Here is a 20,256-nt window from a genome sequence, read left to right as displayed (position 1 = left end):
CATTTTACATCATTATAAATAAAGCATTGACAATGTTTTTGCCCATAAAGTTCTTTTCAAAGTTGAGGTGATTTCCTTGAGAAGGATTCAGAAGCACACCAGAAGGAGAGGGCTGGCTCGGCAGCACGTCAGTGTGAGCGTGTGCTGGGCAATGTGTGGGGCTGCATTTGCAGAGAGAGAGGGGAGGAGGCAGGCCTCCTCTCAGCCCCCTGTGAGAGTCAAGTGACTTAGGCTATCAGTCTGTGGATCCTGTTGGTGGGGTGGACGGAGAGAGAAGTCTTCCCAGGAACTCTTCCGTGGGACCTGGGTAAAGCCCCCCAAGGCCTGGTGACCAAACACCCACCTCTGTCAGAGCTGCCGTGGGGGCCACTGAAGTCAGTGGGGCCCAGCGAAGCCTCCCCAGCAAGCCCACAGCCCTGCGAGCCCATAGCCCTGCGTTCAGATGTGCTCTCAGACCCACACATCATCCCAGCTTGGCCGAACTCTGCTCCAAGGCAGGCTGGGCTGGGTTTTCACCTCAGAAAGGCTAGTCAGTGGGGTCAGCCAGGGGATAAACTAAAGTTAACTCAGCCGTTATTGCTTTTTTGTTAATGAGGGGAAGACCAGCGGAGAAGATGCCAAACCATTCAGAAATGTTGCCCAGGACTTGGAATTGAAGGTCTTAGGGCAAATTCCGTGTTCGGGCAGAAGAAAGCAATTGACAGTGATTTTAAGTCCTGACCGGACTCCCCAGGGCCCCTTGTGCTTCACTGAGCTTTCACTTTATTATTTTTTTACAAAATATTTTTCCTATTAAGTTATGAATCTTGGAAGCTGCAAAAAGCACTGGCAGTCTCCTTGGACTCAGGAGCAAGCAGGAGCTCTTTTGTGGATGTAAGCTCAGGGGGAAGCTAAGCCCCAAGGTAGGTGGAGGACAGTTGGGCAGGAAATTCTGTCACCACAACTCTAGGGGTTGGCTGGAGTGATGGCCAAATGCCCATCCTATGTGGTTGTGGGGGTTTCAGGAAAGGGAGCAGGGTTGGCTTCTCTTAGACCATAGTTAACAGGAATAAACCAACTCCTTCTCAGAGATGAGATTCAAAAGCAGAGGCTGGATATCCTATCCTCGGTGTTCCCGAGCCTAAGAACACTTGACTTGGATCTTCAACTTCCATAGCCCACTAACATGTCCACAGATGCTGTTCAAAGTGACCTCCTTTGACAAAGAAGCAAAGTAGGCTTGAAAACACATGAAACATTTTATTGAAGTCAGGGTACAAATGTTTAAAACACTTTGAAGAAATCAGATCTGAGGTGTTCCTGCTATAAAGTACCCTAAGAACAAGTCAAACGGAAAGCCTGGGTGCAGGATGGGAAAGCATAGCCAAGATCTAAGAGAAAGATTCTTCTTAATGTGACCTGTACTAGCAACCAACCTCTTATGTGCCAGGCACAGCACTTGACTCTGGGGGACAGAGCTGCGTAAAGCTGGATTTCTTGCCCTGAGAAGTCTAGCTGGGGAGAGATCGAATATGGCCACAGTAATGAGAGCCCTTGGAAGGGATTGATCATGATTTAGGAGTTGAGGTAAAACCCAAAGCGAGTAGCATTTGAGATGGGCTTGGAGAGTGAACATGGCGTTGATGCTAAACACGTAGGAGAAAGGTCTGGAGGGCGGGAGGCACAGGGAGGGGCATTACTGATGTTCTCAGGGAGCATCATCTGCGTGGCTACTGGGTAGAGGAGAGCAAAGATGAACAGGAAGAAGCGGGCACAGTGCCCCTTGTCACGGACTTTGATTCTCATCTTCAGGAATTTGGACTCTGTTCTGCAACTAAGAGGGACCCATGGAAAGGTTTTTGAACAGGGAAAGTTAGTTGAGTTTTTTAAATTAAAGGAAAATACATAAATACATGCTCAGTGAAAGATTTCAGCTATACCGAAATCTATCAAAAAGAAAGGAGAAAAGAAAGAAAAACAGGAAAAAAAAAATGTTCCCCTACCCAGAGCTAACTACTGTTCTCCTTCAAGTCATTTCATCTACATGTCTCTAGAGAAACAGGTCCATGAAGTCAAGCCCGAGAGTGGTAATGACAATTCTGTCAGACTTCCTCCTCTGTCTCTTTCATCTCTCTCACACACATACCTCTATGTTATAACGTTTAAATTTACACAAGATGAGACTATATAGTCCAGGGAAGCCCGCATGCTCTATCTTATCCCTACGCTCATTTTTTTAAAACTTTTTTTTTTAGATTGTATTTATTTATTTATTTTGAGAAACAGAGTTCTTACACACGTGCAGACTCCCCGCTGAGCAGGGAGCCTGATGCGGGGCTTGATCCCAGGACCCCGCCATCACCACACAATCACTTGGCTCATTTGGCTCTGCTTTGTGTCATTTCAGAGCACGGTTTTGTGGGCTATTCCCCGGAACTGCTGTGGAACAACACTCTGCCAGATTACAGCCCCGGGGAATCTTTCTTCAGTGTCTTCGGGGTGTTCTTCCCAGCGGCTACAGGTACAGTAATTTGGGTTCTTTCCCACTCCCACATGAGGGTACAGACGCTTGGTTCCTGAAGCTCAGTATTTTAAGTGGCCTGCATGTGCTTCTTGGATGGGTATCTATGTCTGACTTTAGAGATGGCCTTTGCTTTCACTAAAAACCTAACAGAATTGCCTTGTTCACAGTTCCTGAAGGCCTCCCTCATTATTTCATCCTTTTTATGCTCCATACCTATGTACTGAAACCTGTAGGCCTAGTTAATAGAGACATAATTCTCTCAGGGCTGAACAGGATATATTCCTCAGTAGGACAAGCTCCCCCTTTCACCCTAGACTGAGAGCACATTTGTCCCCAAAACTCCCCTTGCCTCTACCACAACCCATGTGTCTTCTCCCAGGGGACAGAGAAAGGCTGTTGCCTTCTCACGACACTGTGTGTGGGTGAAACCAGGGTCCCGTGGGCAATGAATGAATCTCCTTACCCCATCGGCCCCATTTTCTGGCTCTCCAGCAGCCAGGGAGGAGCATTTCAAAACTGAGGTCCCTCTAGGACTTTTGTCTTGGGCTCTGGACCCTGGCCTGGAGGGTAGTAAACTAACATGTTGACCAGATGATTGATGAGGAATCACCATTTGTGAGTGACTTGTCCCAGAGCATAGACTCAGACAAGCATTTTACTCTTGATCAGGTGGTTTTGATACCCTGGAGTGTGGCTGATTTTATCTCCTTTTCTGCCTCCCCTCCTGCCTCTGCCTGCCTACCTGTGGTTATTTCCTTGCTCATTATCCTCTCCTCAAGTGGGATAGGGATAGACAAAGAGGAGAAGCTACTAGAATGTTGAAAATTTTAAAGGCTGTCTGTGCTGAGCGTTGGCAAGACATGGAGGAACTGGAACTCTTGTATGCTACCGGTAGGAATGTAAAATAGTACGACCATGTTGGAAAACAGTGGGATGATTTCTTAAATCGAAATTGAACAGCCTATGGCCATACCACCCTAAATGTGTCTGTTCTTGGAAGCTAAGCAGGGCCGTGCCAGATTAGTCTTTGGATGGGCGCCACCTAGGAATACGAGGTGCAGTAGACTTAAAAGAAAAAAAATTAAACACATGCACAGCCATTCCACCCCACGTTATCTACCGCAGAGAAATAAAAACACGTGTTCGTATAGACTTGTGCATGAATGTTCAAAGCAGCTTACTCTGTAATAGTCTCAAACTGGAAACAACTCAACTATTTGTCAAGAGGTGAATAGATAAATTATGACATAGCCGTGCCATATAGAACTACTCAGCAATAAAAAGGAATGAGCCACTGATCCTGCAACAATACAGATGGTCATAAAATAATGGTATTTCATGAAAGACGTCAGACAAAAGGAAAGAACCTTTTTTAAAAGATAAAACTATGTAAACCTCCAGTTATATAAAATTCTAGAAAATGCAAACTCTGGTAACAGAAAGCAGATTTGTGGATGGGGAACTAGGGAAGGGGGGCAGGCGGGAGGGACAAGGTAATTTTGGGGCAGGAAACTCTATTCCTGATGATGGTGATGGGTTCATGGGTATATTCATATGTGAAAACTTCCCAGACAGTTGAAAAACACGTGCCACTTATCGCCTAACGGTTGCACCTCAGTAAGGCTGTGCAAATAAGAAGATGAACAATGTCAGTCACCTTTGATCCTCTTTCCCGAATCCTGCCTCTAGCCGTGACGCATTTTCACTCCTCTTCACTGCCAAACCCTGGGGCTTGGTCTGTGCTCCTGTCTCCATTTTCTGTCTCCTGTTCCGCCTGTCCACTCTCTTCTTTTGGAGTTCCAAACCTGCCTCACCACTGAGATGGTCCCCGTCCAGTCTTCGGTGGCTGCCACGCTATTGGGTTCAGTGAGCATCTCTAACTTCTCCGTGTCTTCAGATGGGCAACTTCCACTTCCTCCTTTTCTCATGCCTTCCATGATGCAGCACCCTCCTTGTCCGCCTCCTGGCCCTCTGACTTGCCTTCATAGATACATCCTCTTCCTTCCGCCCAGTAAATGTGGGATTTTTTCAGTCTATGCCCCTGCCCTCTTCTCTTCTTTCTCAAACCTGTTTTCCTTAGAATCCCACCCATGCCTACTGTCCCATGGCCACTCCCAAGGCTCATGACTCCCAGACTCGCACCCAGCCCAGACTCCTCTAAGCTTCATACCATATCCTCAGTTGCTTCCATGACATCCTGTCTTGGGCATCTCAGACCCAACATGTTCAGAACCAAGCTCATCCCACCCATCCTCCAGTTGGTTCTCCCCCGTTACTCCTGATCTCAGGACAATTTGCTCCAGACAGTTGCTCCTGCCAGTAATGGAGACTTATTCATGATAACGTCCTCTTTCTTACCAGTACCCTCCAAGCCCTGTCAATTTTTACCCCTAAAGGAGGTTCTTTACTTCCTGCTCTTCTCCACCTCTGCTGCTGACCACTCGGGTCCAAACCTTCTCTCTTGCCGGCCACAGAGGAGAGTTTGGAGCCAGGCCTCAGGTCCAGCAGGTTGAATCTTGGTCCACAAATACAGATATGGCAGGAGTAGCGCTTCCCTTTCATTCTTCTGAAGTACAAAGTATCAGTCTCGGACTCTAAGCCTTCATTCTGCCAGGATGACTGAAAACTGAGGTCAGTCATTCATCATGCCTCCACCAGGCCCTGCCATTTTGTTCCTGGGTCTCAAGGCCTTACCAAGTCCCAAGGCATGTCTGGCTTTTCAGCATTGTACCGGGAGCCAGACCCTCTTGCTGTCCTGTCTGCACATCCCTTCAGGTACATGCTCTGTGCAGCTTCTAAGCCATTTTTGAGAACCAGAAATCTGAACCTGGAAGCCCTGTGCTTAGAGCTAATGCGTTTCCCAGGCCCTCCTTTCTAGGGTCTTGTGGGGTCCCCACTAGTGCTGGCAAGGAGTGGGCCCCAGGTCCACACTGCTCTAGATTCTATGTGACTTTCTCTCCCTGCCTCCAGCTCCAGGAACAATCTTCTCTTACAATATGGCGGACACTCCCGTCCAGGGCCAGCATTATGGGCATAAGCCTATGCATTCACGCTGGGTCCCAAGCTCAGGAGGGCCCCACGCTTGGTTTAATGGTTTGTGGTTGCTAAAATTCTTAGTAATTTTTGAACAAGGGGTCTTGTATTTTTATTCGCACCGGACCCAGCAAACTATGTACCAAAGTCTGTTCTTGTCCCCCCGCCCCCATGCTTTCCCCACCCGTTTTGCGGCTTCTTTTCTACCTCCTCGATTCTCTAAAATCTCCCAAGGGCTCTGACTTTTGAGAAACAGACTCTAAAACAGAGCGCTGACAAATTTAGCTTCCTCCTGCCACATATCTCTCTCAAGGCAATACAGTGTAGGTCATCTCCTCTTGAACGGACAGAAAAGGCAAGGGGGAAAACAAATACAGGGAACTTTAAAAAGTTAACATTTGAAAATATTGTCCTGCCCTCCCTCCCCCACACAGGCAGAACACACATTCAAGAGGCTTCCCGGCTGAGCGTTTCCTCGGACCTGGCCATGAGTCCAAAGGCCAGGTCAAGAAACTCCGGGCCCAGAGGCCAGGGCGCAGTCACACCTGAGGGGGGCCGTAGGCCTTCTTGGCTGGCAGCACCCCAGGGGGCACTCCGGGGAGGTTGTGTGAGTAATGTGACCGTGCTGGGCTCCCTCCACACTGCTTCACCGTGCCCTCCTTGGCCTCTCCAAGCCCGGTGTCTTAGAGAGAGAGGGGATGCCTGGTTTGAGAGAGGGCAGAGAATGGCAGGCCCTGCTTCAGTATTTTCCCCTCCAGCAAGAAATGAGCAGCCTGAGATTTGAAGAGCCATACAGTAGCCCCGAGTCTGAGCGGGACTAACATGTGAGAGAAGTTTGTTCAGCAAACTTTTTGTCTTTTTCACCTGTATTCATTTTTCATCATGATACTAAAACCTACATCACCTGCACTAGAAATGCTAATATGCTCCCCGGACCAGAGAAGGGGGTGTTTGTCCCTCCTTGGAGACAGATTGCTACTTAAGACTATTAGTCAAGTTTTATATTCTGTAGCTTAAATTATGAAAATCTTATTTTGTAAAATTCCAAATATAAAATTATAATATTGAAGAAACTATCTACACAAGCTTTTTTTTTTTTTTAGCCCCACCCTTCTTAGGAGATATGCTTCCCCGTCCTTTCACTGCCCCTTGGCCCAGCCAGGCTGAGAATCACCGATCCAACAAGGAAAGGAGGAGCACAGAGAGTCTTATGAAGGATTGCTTAAGGTCACCCAGCTAATTAGTGCCCGGGGTTGGGCCACCATTCTGCTATGGAGCATTGCCTCCCTGACTCTCTCTCTCTGTTTGCCAGGGGCCCCAGTGTAAACACGGTAGGCAGGACAAACAATTTGTACCACTTGGCTTTCCCCTGGCAGATGTTCTGTTAAGCGATAAAAAGCATGGATGATTGGCAGTTTCCATGGTGATGGATTTGCCAAGGATTAGCTCTGAGTGAGTCATGGCTGGGGCTCCCTCCAACAAGAGAATGTCCAGGCTGTGGAGAGGGGAGCGGAGTTGGGAAGAACAAACACAAATGCCCCCCCCCTTGTCCCCATCTTCAGTCAGAGACATACGACTTAGTTACTTCAGATATTTTATCTCAAGGGTAGGACACTTCCTGTAAGGAGCAGCTGAAAACTAGGTTTCAGTGGCTTCTTTGGATTTATGAGTCCTGTCCTTCTGTCCTTCTGTCCTTCTCCCTCCAGTCCACCACACCCTGGGGCCTTGGAGTAGATTCTGCGTTTGCTTTGTTTCTTAAAGTACTTTTCCTTCTCCAAGCTACGCTTGCCTGAAACAGCCCAACTTGCCTGAAAAAGCAACATCCATGCCCATATGATTCTCTCTCTCCCTCTCTGTTTGTCTGTCTCTATCTCACACACACACACACACACACACACAGCCACTACAGGGATCAGGGACCACAATACGGTCAAGAACTAGGAGAAGGAAATTCATTGAGAATGGGGTCCCCAGGTTTAAGGAAGAGAGAACCTCAGGTCGGGGCAAGCTGAAGTTGGGGCTCATCCCACGGCATTCTCATGAGCATGAACAAGAGAAAAGGATGCGTTATGATTATTACACGCATTTATTTTTATAGTTCTAGTTATAGAATTAACTTAGAATTTTATCAAAATTATTATGAGTATCTATACTAATAATTAACATTACAACAGTTCTGCTAGACCTGGCGCTGTGGTGAGTGCTTTGCGCTCTGTCCCTCACGTAGCCCTCACCGCTCAGCCCCACTGCTCCCATTAGGGGCAGACTTAGCATAACAGCTGTGAAGCCCAGGCTTTGGGGTCCCTCCCTTGCATGAGCTCCTGTTAAGGCCCTGTTCTTAATTTCATATTCTTAAGTCTATATTGTTTTAAAGTGTCAGACCCTAGAGAACCTGGATCCTTCCATGGGTTTGGTTATTATTCCATTTTATAGATGAAGGGACAACAACACAGAGAAGTCAGCAGGCCAGGAAGTGCTGGACCCCACTACTTCTCACCTCCTTCGGAGTGGATGCTGGAGGGGAGAATGCCCATGCATGTGAATCTGCACCCCCCGCCCCCAACCCTGAAGCTGGCAAGTCTTGCTTGAGTCCTGGTGTTTAAGTGTTCCATTATATGACAGCGAGTGTCTCAGCAGAGTCTCTAAGGCATGAGGGCGGTTGGGGGGTGCACTGACAAGTTCTGCCTCCAAGATAGAGCCAAGAGGAGATGAAAGATTCCTGCAGGAGCACCTTAACAGACCAGCCCATCAGCCAGGTGTGTGGAAGGAGTGTGTTTGGGAATCAGATGGAAGGTAAGAGGGATGGCCAGCCTCCTTAACGAACCCAAGGGATTTCTGAATGAGGAGGGGAGCCCGTCTCTCCCGAGTGGACATTTATTTAGCACCTACTAGGTGCGGGGCACTGTTCATCCCAACTTCACAACAGTCCTGCCAGGTAGAGAGTACGATCCCCGTTTGCAGACGAGGAGCCCGAGGCTCTGGGCCGCGCCACCTCCAAACCGCAGCTGACTGCTCCCTTCGTCGCAAAAGGCAGCGGACAGGTTTTGGGAACTTGGGAGCAGGGATAGTCTGCCTTCATGACAAAAAGAAAGCATAAACTCAGGAACTTCAAAGAAGAAGGAGAATAGACAGCAGAGAAACAATTAAGCTAGAGCTGGAGGAGAAAATTAAAGGTTTCTAAGGACACGGATGCAAATTTAAAAACTCCCAGGACGAAGCTTGGGAGCTCCTTGAGAAAGAGTGAGGAAGTAGTCTTTTAATGAACAACTAACAGAGACCAGAAAAGGCTAGGAAAACTATTGGGCTTTTTTACCGCCTCACTAATTCTCAGTTTCAGCAACAAAGTAGAGTACAGGGTAGGAAGTGGGGTTGTGATGGTAGGCAGCAAGTGAAGGCTTTGATCTGTGAGCGCCGGGGTGGACTGGGGGCAGAAGGACATGGCCGCAGTCTCGCAAATGTTGTAAGCAAGCTTATTTGACGTTTATACGGGTTCTTAACCGCAGGTGTATTGTTGAGACGTAGAGGAGATGAGTTTCTCTCTTGGCCGTCTATGCCCTTTGTTAGGTCAGACCTTGGCGATGCGGCACCGAGCCCAAGCCCCTTCTTCACCTGGTGGCCCCTACCCAAACTAGAGGCACAGTGTCAGTGCCCAGGAGACTATGGGTGTCGCCGGAAGTTTGGCCTCGTAAACCCAAGCTGGCAAGGGGACGGCCAACACCATGTTACACATTTGTAAAAGCTGAGACAGTAAGCACATGCTGAAAGGCAGCAGAACTAGGCTGGAAGACCAAGTCAGAAGACTTAACCATATGAAGGAAGCTGTGAAGTCACATGGTAACAAAGCACAGACTATATAGTTATCCTGATGCAGAGAGAAATGTGGTTTCGGGTAAAGCAATTAACTGCTTCCCGGAACAGGCAGTTTAAGACCTATGAGGAGGGGAAATACCCTGGACAGGCACAGACTAGTGAGTGGTTTGGAACTGGGGATGAAAGAACCCGTGGGTAAACCAGTGGGTAGTGCTGATCAAAACTGAAAAATTCAACCTTCTCGGGGTGAGGGGCGGGGAGGTAACCCCAGATGAATCATACAGCTACTCTGTTACAAAAAGGAAATCCAAGAAAAGTGTGGGTGGTAGAAACCAGGAGACTCTGTGACGTAGCGGAAAAAACACCGATTTGAGATCAGGGGACTTGAAGATAGCGCTGCCATTGGTACAAAACTTGGGCAAAATCCCATCTTTTGGGGCCTCATTTTCCTCATCTGTGAAATAAGAGGTAGGAGTAGATGACTCTAAGACATGTACCAGCTTTAAGAATTGTTATTCTAAGTAGCCATTTTAAGCAGTTTTAGGAAGCCTCCCAAGAAAAGCATAAAGACTAATAGTAATTATAAAATGGACACAGAGTTTCCCACACTGTGTTCCCCTGAATACTAGTAATCAATAATTTTCCCTTTTAAAAAAAAGTGTAATATTGTTAAATAAGTTTTGGGAACCGCTGTGTATTACATTTCTTAGAGGTGGACAATGAAAGCATATCGTAGGCACTGATAAGTCCAGCAGTAAAGACCTCTCTACTCTTGTTTAATCAAGATTTTCCCAAGCTTTTTTTTTTTTTTTTAAATATCCATGAAACATCCGGATATTAGTGTTCTGGTAAATAGTATTTGTTCTGCTACACCCACCCTAAATCCAGCTCTAACATTAACGATAACATCTTAAAATGGCACCAGAAGCAGATGGAAAGCCAAATCCGAGAATCTCCGTAATACTTGACAAGTGTATCTAAAAAGCTACTAAATCAAAATAATTTTTCTGGATCCAACTGACAAGCAAGAAATTTCTAATTCACCAAAACTGGAGATCATCTGCTCAGGAATCGTGTAATCACACACAGGCGAAATTCTGAAAGCGAAAGCCTCAGTGTGCGAGCCAATCTAACAGGTGTGCCCGGATGGCCCACGTCAGCCGGCCCACGGTAGCCTAGCAGGAACGACCCGCCTAGTGGGCATTTCCCTGGCTTTGGTGCATTGTGTCAGCGAACTGACTACCTACCTTCTGGCTTCTCTCTTTTGTCAGAGAACAGAGCCAACAGAGCCAGCTTCCTGGCTGTTTGGGTTTGGCCCATTCCACGTGTGTCGTCTCTGCTCCCACTGACCAGGAGCCCTGTGTGCCCCACACCAGGCGAGCTAGCAGGCCCTGTAATCAAAGGTTGGGTCTCTGACTGTGTGATTCGTGGGAGAAGAAAGGGCTTTTGTTACGAATGCAGAACCTGTTTGGAAGCAGGAAGCAGTTAGGATTAATCAATCACTTTCCTAGACAGAGCGTGTATATATACCAGGGGAGCTCTTGGGGGTCTTTGTAAATGATCTGATGGAAGGTACACAAATGATGTGACAAACTATAGGACATACTAAAATGGTAAAGAGTCATTAGCAAGTATGTAATCTCACGATGCTGAATGAATGGGCATAAAATTGCTAGGGGCGGGGGTGGGGGGTGGTATCTGTGGGCAGAAGGAGGCTGCTGTCGATGGTGGGAAGGAATGTGACCAGTCATGTGAGGTACCAGTAAATGTGATGACAGGTGGGAACCTTTGCAGGGGGTCAGAATTCAGGAGGTCCAGTAAGGGCTGCTGTTAGTGGATGAAGTTAGTGGGGTCTGGGAGTTAGGTAAGTGTGGAGATTTGGCCAGGGATGCCCTTGGCACCAGATTGCTCTGGGAGCAAGCGGTGAAGCCCTAGCCTTTGAAAAGAGCCTCAGTGACAGGATCCAGTCCCAGGAACACTGGTCAGAGTGAGGTAGGTCCTGGGCATCCTTTTGTGATTTAAATAAGATCTGCATCTGACAAAAAAGAAAATCCTACAGAAGTGCTTATGATAGAAAGCGGTGGTCTCCCACTCCCACCCATCACCACCCCCGATACCCTTCCATCTGGGCAGCCGCTTTTAATCATTTTCAGCACTTTGGGAGCTAGCTGTGTATTACCAAGCAGGAAGCTTGAACCTGTAACTTGTTTAATGAAAGACATAAACTATTGACTGCCTGTTAGGAAATAAAGTTCGCCTTACTTACATGCTCCTCTATCCATTTCCTAATTTTTGATAGTTACATTGCTTTTTGTTGTTATTGTTACCCTTTTAATTTTAAATAATGTTCTTTTTTTTTTTTTTAAAGATTTTATTTATTTATTTGACAGACAGAGATCACAAGCAGGCAGAGAGAGAGGAGGAAGCAGGCTCCCTGCTGAGCAGAGAGCCCGATGTGGGGCTCTATCCCAGGACCCTGGGATCATGACTTGAGCTGAAGGCAGAGGCTTTAACCCACTGAGCCACCCAGGTGCCCCATATTTTAAATAATATTCTTAAATCTCTGTTATTTTGTCAGTTTTGGGCTACATCCCTTCACTCTTATTGGTGTGGAAAATTGAAATTCAATGTTGTGTTATGAGATTAATGTATTAGACTCATATTTATTTCATGTGTAAAATATTTTTACAGGGAATACTTCAGTTATCTTAAGGGAATCCCTAATTGGAGGTAATCTACATGATCCTATTATATTTGCATTTTTAGAACAATATCAGGGAAGCCATAACAAGTTGACAATTAGCAGGTGAGTAGGCAAAATCCCATAAAAACTATAGTCTACAATTTTAAGTGAACAAACACAGTTTCTCTTTCTCTCTCTCTCTCTCACACACACACACACACACACTCAAATGTATTAAAGTTTTTTAAGTTTATAAGTTAACAATCTTTGTAACTTCAAAGACAAACTGCTCAATATTCTTGGAAATTTCTTTGCTCTTTCTAGCAAACACTTCAATATTCTCCTTTACAATAATAAGATACAGAATAAGTTTAGAATTACCTTAAAATTTATTGCAACTAGTATATATTCACTAGCCTTTCCTTTATCTACCTCCCAAATGTAATGGCTAGCTTGAAAGGCATTATTAGAATCATCTTTCAAGTTTTCTTCTTAAACTAATCGGAGCTTGTAACAGCCAACCCAGACCTGAGTGCAAGAGCATGGGACTAATATTTTTGTTTTTCAGCACTACTACAATGAAGATATTAGTGCTTTCTACATTCCTTCTACTTCTAATTCTTCTTCTTTTATTATTTTTTTTTGGGGGGGGTATTGGTTCCTAGTATCAGTTTAGCTACACTTTGACCTCTATGTTGTTGAGGTAGAAAATATTCATATTCTATTTTGTAACTAGAATTATGTCCTCTGTGCTTTGTCTATAAGTCAATTTTTAGAAGTTAAAAAAATACAGTAAACATATACACAATTATGACGGGTAGCTGTCGTTCAATGAAGAGTGAAATAGTAGCTAGAATTCTGTTTCTTTTGCTGTGATTCTGATGTGGTCCTTGTGGCATTATGGGAGAATATTTCTAATATCATGGCCAAATGGGTTACTTTTTCTAATATTCCATTAGTTATGTAAAATCATGCCATGACATTTTAGTTTGAGTCATATTTAGACATTGACTTTCTTGCTCATTTTTCCTGGAGTTTCAAGAAACTTTGTTTTCTCTTGTTGCCAAAATACGCAGTTTAGCATGTTCTTAAAAATCATTCAGTTTGTTAATCATACTGTTCATTGGGTTGAATCCAATTCCTATCCAGAGGCATGCCTCCTGGGGCCTCCAGCCTTCTGCCTTAGTCCCTGCTGGTTTCTGCACAGTAACAATGGTGGTTTGGGAACTTTACTTCATCCCTGAGTCATCACCACTCTCATGTTTTCCTCCCTCATTTTCCTGGAGTGCATGCTTTAGTATCTTCCTCAGAAATTATATGTGGGAGGTAAATTTTTGAGCCCTTGTCTGCATAACTTTGCTTTCACTTACTTGGTAATCTGGCTAAAATTTTAGTTTCAAAATAATTTTTTCTCAGAGTTTTAAAATTGGCACTCCATCCTAGCATTCACTTTTGCCAAAAACAAATCTAATTTTTGTTCTGTTTTGTGCTTAGTTTTTTACCTTTGGAAATATTTAGGATTTTTCCTGAAATTGTACAATGTTACATTTAGGTATGGACATCTTAAATTTTGTTCTTTGTGCTGTCTGTTCTGTGGAATATTTCAACCTGAAGACTTGTGTCTTCTTCAGTTTGGAGACATTTATTTCTGATTATTTATTATTTATTTCTGGTTTATTTATCTGGTTATTTCCTTTGTTTTCTCTCTTCTCTCTTTTTGGATCTCCTATTAGTTGGATATTGGAGCTCTAAGATAGGTCCTCTGTTTCTCCTGGTCTTTGCTCGTTTTTTTTTTTTTTTTTTTTTTTTAAGATTTTAAAAATTTATTTGACAGACAGAGATTACAAGTAGACAGAGAGACAAGCAGAGAAAGGAAAGGAAGCAGGCTCCCTGCTGAGCAGAGAGCCCAATGCAGGGCTCGATCCCAGGCCCTGGGATCATGACCTGAGCCGAAGGCAGAGGCTTTAACCCACTGAGCCACCCAGGTGCTCCTTTGCTCAAGTTTTGTACCCCTTTATCTTTTTGTTCTCAGTTCCAAGGTACTTAATTTTATCTTTCAGATCCTCTATTGCATTCTTAATATTAGCGATTGTGTTTGTAATCTCTAAAAGTTCTTTTTTTGCTCTTGGATTATTTTTTGTTTTCCTTGCACTTTGCCTTATAGAGATAATATCCTTCTCAGAATATGATTTTCTTCAAAAATAGAATATTATTTTCTTCAAAACTCTCCTCTGTGTCCTGATTTATTTGTTCCTTCCAGCCCAGGTTGTTCTATTTTTATCACACATATATCTGCTGCTGGTTTTCATCACACCCCTGGCAATCTTGGGCTGCTGGCGTGGATTCCTGGCTGGGGAGTGTGTAGGTTTGTGTCCCTGAAGGGGACTTGACTGTGGCTCATTTGTGAGTACGGCCAGCCCTTGAGGAGGGCTTCACTGGGGAGCAAACATCCACATGGCCAGTCCTCATTTTCCTTGGGTTTACTCAGATACTCTGGAGAAGTTTTCTAACTCTTTCACCCTGGGTCATTTTCTCCATTCTCTATATGCCAGACATCTGGAGCGACCTTTCTTCTACTCACAGCTCTCCCTCCCAACCCTCCATCCCAAATGGATCCATTTTCTCCCTTCCTACCCTCAAATAGGATCTTGGGAAGAAGGGAAACAAGAGGAAAGAGAAGGTGCCTCATGTGGCACTTTAAACAACCTTTTAAGAAACCTCCATTTCAAAACAATCACTGTAGAAAGCTGGGACGATGTATATATGCAATTAAATGAAAAATGATCTGTTTTTCCATGTTTAGCATTTTAAAATATGTCCTGGTTCCTTTTTTTTCTACCCTATGCATACATTGATCTGTTGTCTTTTTTTTTTTTTTTTTTACAACAATGGGCTTATACCATATGTTCTGTTTTATAATATGCATCTGAAAATGAAACAAGAGCTTTTTAAATATCTTTCCACATCACAACATATCTCTGACAACACAGAGCCCTGGTATTTATTGAATGATATATCATCACTTATTTAACCATTCCCCTATTTGTAAATACTAGATTGTTTCTTATTCTCACTAGTATAGACAAGAATTTGTAGACATTTCTGGCTACATCTTCACTCATATTCTTGACTATTTACTGAGGTGGAAGTTCCAGTAGTGGTATTGCTGGTCAATGCATATGCAGGTCCCAGTGCGGGTCCCCCATTTAGGGCACCCTTGGAAATAGGCCCTCGTTAACTGTCTGCCTCCCTGTCTTCACTTTACCCCATTCCACCTGCGCTCTTGCAAGCATTATAGCAGGGGTGGTAAGAACGTAATTTTCAGAGTCAGACGGGTTGAATCCTAGCTTTCCCACTTAATTAATGTGTGACCCTAAGCCACTTTAACCTCTCTGAGCACTAGTTTCTTTTTCTATAAAATGGGGGAAATAATTCTACTTTTGTGATGTGGTTGTTGTAAGGATTGAACAAGATTAAAAAAAAAAAAAAATGCATGGAAAACCTTAGCCCAGGCACTGTCAGGCTGGAAGTGTTCAATCCCTAATGATGGGATCAGGCCTATATCTCTCCCTAAGCCTATGCAAATCTTCCCACAAGGCCACATTTGAGATGCACTCACCCCTCTGTGAGACCTTCCTGATTAAGACTTGTAGAGCGCTTGTGGGTTGGACCCACTTTTGTTGTTCAGAACACATAGTCTTACTGGTCTCTTGTGTGGGTGAATGTGGACAGACATGATGATCCCTTCTCACGGTCCCACATGGTGTCCTCCTTCCCCATCATGACTAATTACGACTTTTCACAAATGTTGGGGAATAGAGGCACTGAGGAGAAGGAGCTTGGGACTCAGTTGGTATGGTAGCATCACAATAGTTCTTTGGAACTTGTTTAGAGCCCTTTGGTCTCTGGCTCTGGCTGTTGGATGGGACGTGCTCCCAGGATACCTGAACCCCAGTGCAGTCAGTGGGCAGCAGAGGCAAGTAGCTCAGCTGGGGAGGGGGCACCAGGTGCTTTGCTAAGGCTGAGCTTCCCCAGGGAGTTGGGGGGGCGTGCAGCAGAGCTCAGTATGTGGCCACAGGACCTTTGTGCAGCCTGCCAGATGTCTCACTCACCCTCATTACTTAGCCCTGGGCCGTAAGATGCTTTTGTAGCCAGCAAGGCTTTCCTCCCAAGCATCATCCAACCCACAAAGGTCCCTTTCATGCCCCACGGATGCCTCCCCAGTTGCCAGGGGAGATGGAGAAGCTCAGTTGCCAGAACTGCAGATGGGAGGGCTTGCCGTGGGATAGCTTCCAGGAGAGGGCCCTGGCGAGGGGAAGGCAATTCATGGAGTGGTGTACACTGTTCACCCATCTCCCCTGTCTGGGTGTCTTTCAGGAGTCATGGCCGGTTTCAACATGGGGGGTGACCTCCGGGAGCCCGCTGCCAGCATCCCCCTGGGCTCCCTAGCAGCTGTTGGCATCTCGTAAGTAAGTTCCCCTGGTGGCCATCAGCTGGAGAGAAGGAGAGAAAACCCTAGGCAAAAGAGGGTTTGCTCCTTTTGTTCTGAGAGTGCCCCAACTGTGGCCAATCTATTTCATATTCCAATTCTCCTTTTAACACTCAGCCAGCTGGAAAATTCACGTCTGGTGGGTTCAGAAGCCTGCCCTTTCAGACCCCCTGCCTGGGAATGCAGGAGGAGGAGATGGATCCTTTCTTTCTATTCTTCCTCAGCCTCCTGCCCCTCCTCCTCCCCCACTTCCATTTTGAACTTGGGGATTTTTTAACCATTGACTTTCCGGGATTGTTGGGAGGAATAGAACAGTGAAGAGTTTTGCCCTCAGGTTGGGATTCCTATTCCAGCTCTGCTGCTGGGTGGCTGGGTGACCTTGAACAATGTACTTAGCTCTCTGAGCCTCTGTTTTCCTTTCTCATAAAATGGGGTTGAGAATATATTTGCCCCAGCGACCGTGGAATGGCTTCTGTGTGTGAAGGCTCTCTTCCTTCCCCCCGCTCTCTCCCCACCACTCCAAGGTTCTGGGGGTTTCAGTTCCCACTGCGCCACCCCCATGAGCAGACTGAGTGGCCTTGGGTCTGTTTGAGCTTCCAGAGCCTTCTGTGGGGCTCTCCGTACCACTGGAAGAAGCTTCTCTGCCTTCACTGGGGGGGATGCGAGAGGCATAGACATGAGGATGACGTGCCTGTGTTACTTTGACCGTGGTACTTTAAAAATACAAATGTGTGTTTCACAAAGTTGAATTTGCTCTTAGCTTATGAGAGTGGCTCCCGGCGTCCGGTACACAGCACCAGACCGACATGTGCCGAGGACTGCGGCATGCCGGCCAGAGGATGAAGGCCGCAGAGATCGCTTGGGTGTTGGGAAGAAGAGAGAAGGAAAAAAACCCTGCCTCATTTTGGGGTCAGAGCTGGGAGGTCCCAGGAGGGAGACCCTTGGCCCATCCTCTCACTGCCCAGATGGGAAGGAGTCTGTGGAGTATCATATGACTTATTCAAGGTCACCGGGTGTCTAGGGGCAGGGCCGGGTCTTGGCTGCCCTTTCCACACTTGACCCGGCTCTCTGTCATCTGGGATCCAAGGAACAGCAGCCCAAGAAACCTGAAAGACCATCTGCGTGTTCTTCAAGGGTGCGAAGGGGGGCTGTGGGGTTGCCGGTCAACCCTGCCTGAGTCCCGGCCACCTGGAGGCCGGTGGTCTCCGGCTCCCCACTCCCAGCGCCCTCAGGGCATCTCTCTCTTTCAAGTAAGAAAGAGACAAAACGATGATACATTCTTTGGCAAGAGATAGGCTAGAGGGGAAGTAGTGCTGGAAGTCCCCTCAGACAAGGAGGGAGGCTTCATGACTGGCCTTTGTCCTCCCTTCCAACCCGGGGGCTGAGTGAGGTGGGCTGGCACGGGCTTGGCGCACATCGGGGGTGTAAGCTCTGTTCCACTCTTGGGGTTTTTGCAGGTGGTTTTTGTACCTCGTATTCGTCTTCCTGCTGGGCGCTGCCTGCACCCGAGAGGCCCTTCGCTATGACTTCCTGATAGCGGAAAAGGTGGGTGAGTCTGCACTGCCGACCGTCTCCGTCTGATGGGTCTTTCACTGGCTCCCATTGCAAATGGCTGCCTCCCCCTTGCAGTCCTGCTTGGGGATCCCGAGAGGCCTGGGCCCAGGACTAAAGTGTGTGTGTGCAGGAGGGCGGCGAGGGGGGGCTCAAAAACATGGAAAAGGTACAGGTTTTTCTTACGGAGCAGGGACTAAGTAAGAGGAACACAAGCATCTCTTTGTGTCAAAACTCAGGACAGAAACAAAGGGTGCCATCAGCGAAAACTCCTAGCTCAACCAGCCCTTCATTTCTGCCGCTCGCCTCACCTTCCACCATGAGCAGAAAAGGGCTGCTCCCTGGATGCTGAGGGGTGGGGAGGAGGCAGCAAAGTGGAGGGAGTTGGAGGAGGCCCAGCGCCCTCCTCCAAGAGGGCGGCCCACCCTGCCCTCTGCAGACCTTGGCTCCAGAGGCTCTCCCCAGGGGTGGGCTGGGGTTGATCTGGCTGTAACACCCTTGTTTCTAGAACAGTAGTCCCTGCCAGAAGGAGATTAGCAAATTCCTCACATTCCACAGCTGCCCCTTAACGGGGCTGGAGGTCAGGTCACAGTCAAGGACACTCATTTGACATCTCTAGAACCTAGGAGAATAAGATTCCCAGATGCTTTTCTGGAAATCCCCCAAAATTCCTACCTTTCCTTAAGTTCTTGGAGGAAAAGTGGACCTTGAGATTCCTGTCATTTGTCAGAGAAACGCAGAAGGCTAGGAAAGTTTTCTTAGTTAACTCCTAAGTGTTTCTCCTCCAATTTTGGGAGAAAGTAGCACTTTCTCTTGGCGTGAGGCTTTGCAAAACCACCTTGCTGATGTTCACGCAGGGCAGCCCAGGGCAGGAAACTGAACTCTTTTTAGAGCTGCACTTGGGCTTGGTTTCCACATTCACATGAGTTTCTTTTTAAGATGTAGGTGGTAGATTAAAAATGATCTGTATTTTCAGGGGTCTTGACTCTGAAAGCAGGTTTCGAAAGGGGGAGCAGCTCAGGTAGTGAGGGCACTCGCACCTCCCCCTTCCTGGGACCACAGTCTTAGACCCCCAGCAAGACACTTGCTCTCAGGGAAGGAATCTGCAGCCCTAATTTATACCCACAGGCGAGCTTCCGTCTTGAGTTTCATCTCCCATGGGCCTTTTCTCTAATCTCGGAATGAAAAGCTTGGCTGCATCAGAGGAATTAAAGGCCTCTGGGAATAGCTGATTCTTTGACCAGGGGGCTCTGCTGGCCGCTGTCTGCAACTTGCCAGTGTCTGGCTAGCTAGCTAGCTGGCTCTGCCCGCCTCCAAAGTAGGTTCCTTTCCAGTAGATTCCCTCATGGAGGGAATCTGATTTGGATGGAACAAGGCAAATTATCCCCTGGTCTGGGGCTCCTGTCTCCCCTCCTTCCCCTCCTTTGCAGGGAGAACAAAGAACAGGGATACGGGAGGATAGGCAGCCTGTATCCGAGGAAGGCCGCAATAGGAGAGGAAAACATCTCCGCGGACAGTTCAGGAAAGCTTTTGTGGGTGGAAATTCCACCACTAGAACTGAGGAAAGCTTGTTTGGCGTGCCACCTGTCCTAGGCATTGAAACAGGTAGGCGAGCATTTTGCTAGCAGGGCACCCGCGGAACCATGCTTGGCCATAATATATGGGAGTACCGTTGTGGGCAAGCCAGGGTGAGAGGTGGAAGGTTTGGTTCCTGGAGAATAGACCATTTCCTGGAAGAGGTGGTTGTGAAGTCTGTAAAATCAGGAAAGGTACTGCTCTTGGTTCCCAATAGCAAACGGGGCTGGTACAACAAGTAAGTGGACAGTCACAGAACCCACCAGGGCAACTCCAGAACAGGGGCACTGTGCTGCGCTGCTGTCCCCCAGGCCCCACCTACAAAGGGGATCTCACAGAATATTCCCACCCACCCAAAGCCTCCAACCTTGGCTTTCCCCCTTTTTCACTGTCTGTTGTCCCTCCTTGGCACTGACTCGGCTGTAGTAGCTGGTCTGAACTCAGCAGTGAGCTGGGCCATGGCCGGTTTTCCTAGCAGTGCCTGGAGAACTTGTGTGTGTGTGTGTGTGTGTGTGTGTGTGTGTGCGTGCGCCACCTGCACAGGTCAGAAGGTACAAATGCACAGTCTCCTCCATGGTCCCCCCACATGGCTTACCACCCTGACGTACCACC

General features: G+C 46.9%; 1 protein-coding gene across 5 annotated transcripts in view; it reads left to right on the top strand.

Moving 5' to 3' along the window:
* The window catches only part of SLC12A8 (solute carrier family 12 member 8), a 142,358-nt gene that overhangs the window by 74,520 nt on the left and 47,582 nt on the right, over positions 1–20,256 (top strand). For all 5 annotated transcript variants that reach the window (XR_009350922.1, XM_059162936.1, XM_059162938.1 and 2 more), the window contains 3 exons: positions 2,387–2,500; positions 16,407–16,494; positions 17,976–18,063. Coding sequence is in view for 4 of the 5 variants with exons in the window: in XM_059162936.1 (XP_059018919.1) it covers positions 2,387–2,500; positions 16,407–16,494; positions 17,976–18,063 (290 nt within the window). In the remaining variant the exon portion in view is untranslated. The remainder of the gene's footprint in view (positions 1–2,386; positions 2,501–16,406; positions 16,495–17,975; positions 18,064–20,256) is intronic.

The sequence above is a fragment of the Mustela lutreola genome, chromosome 2, assembly GCF_030435805.1.
Source record: "Mustela lutreola isolate mMusLut2 chromosome 2, mMusLut2.pri, whole genome shotgun sequence".
NCBI lineage: Eukaryota > Metazoa > Chordata > Mammalia > Carnivora > Mustelidae > Mustela > Mustela lutreola.
The sequence above is the reverse complement of the archived record's forward strand: the minus strand, read 5'-3'. Positions and strand labels throughout refer to the sequence as shown.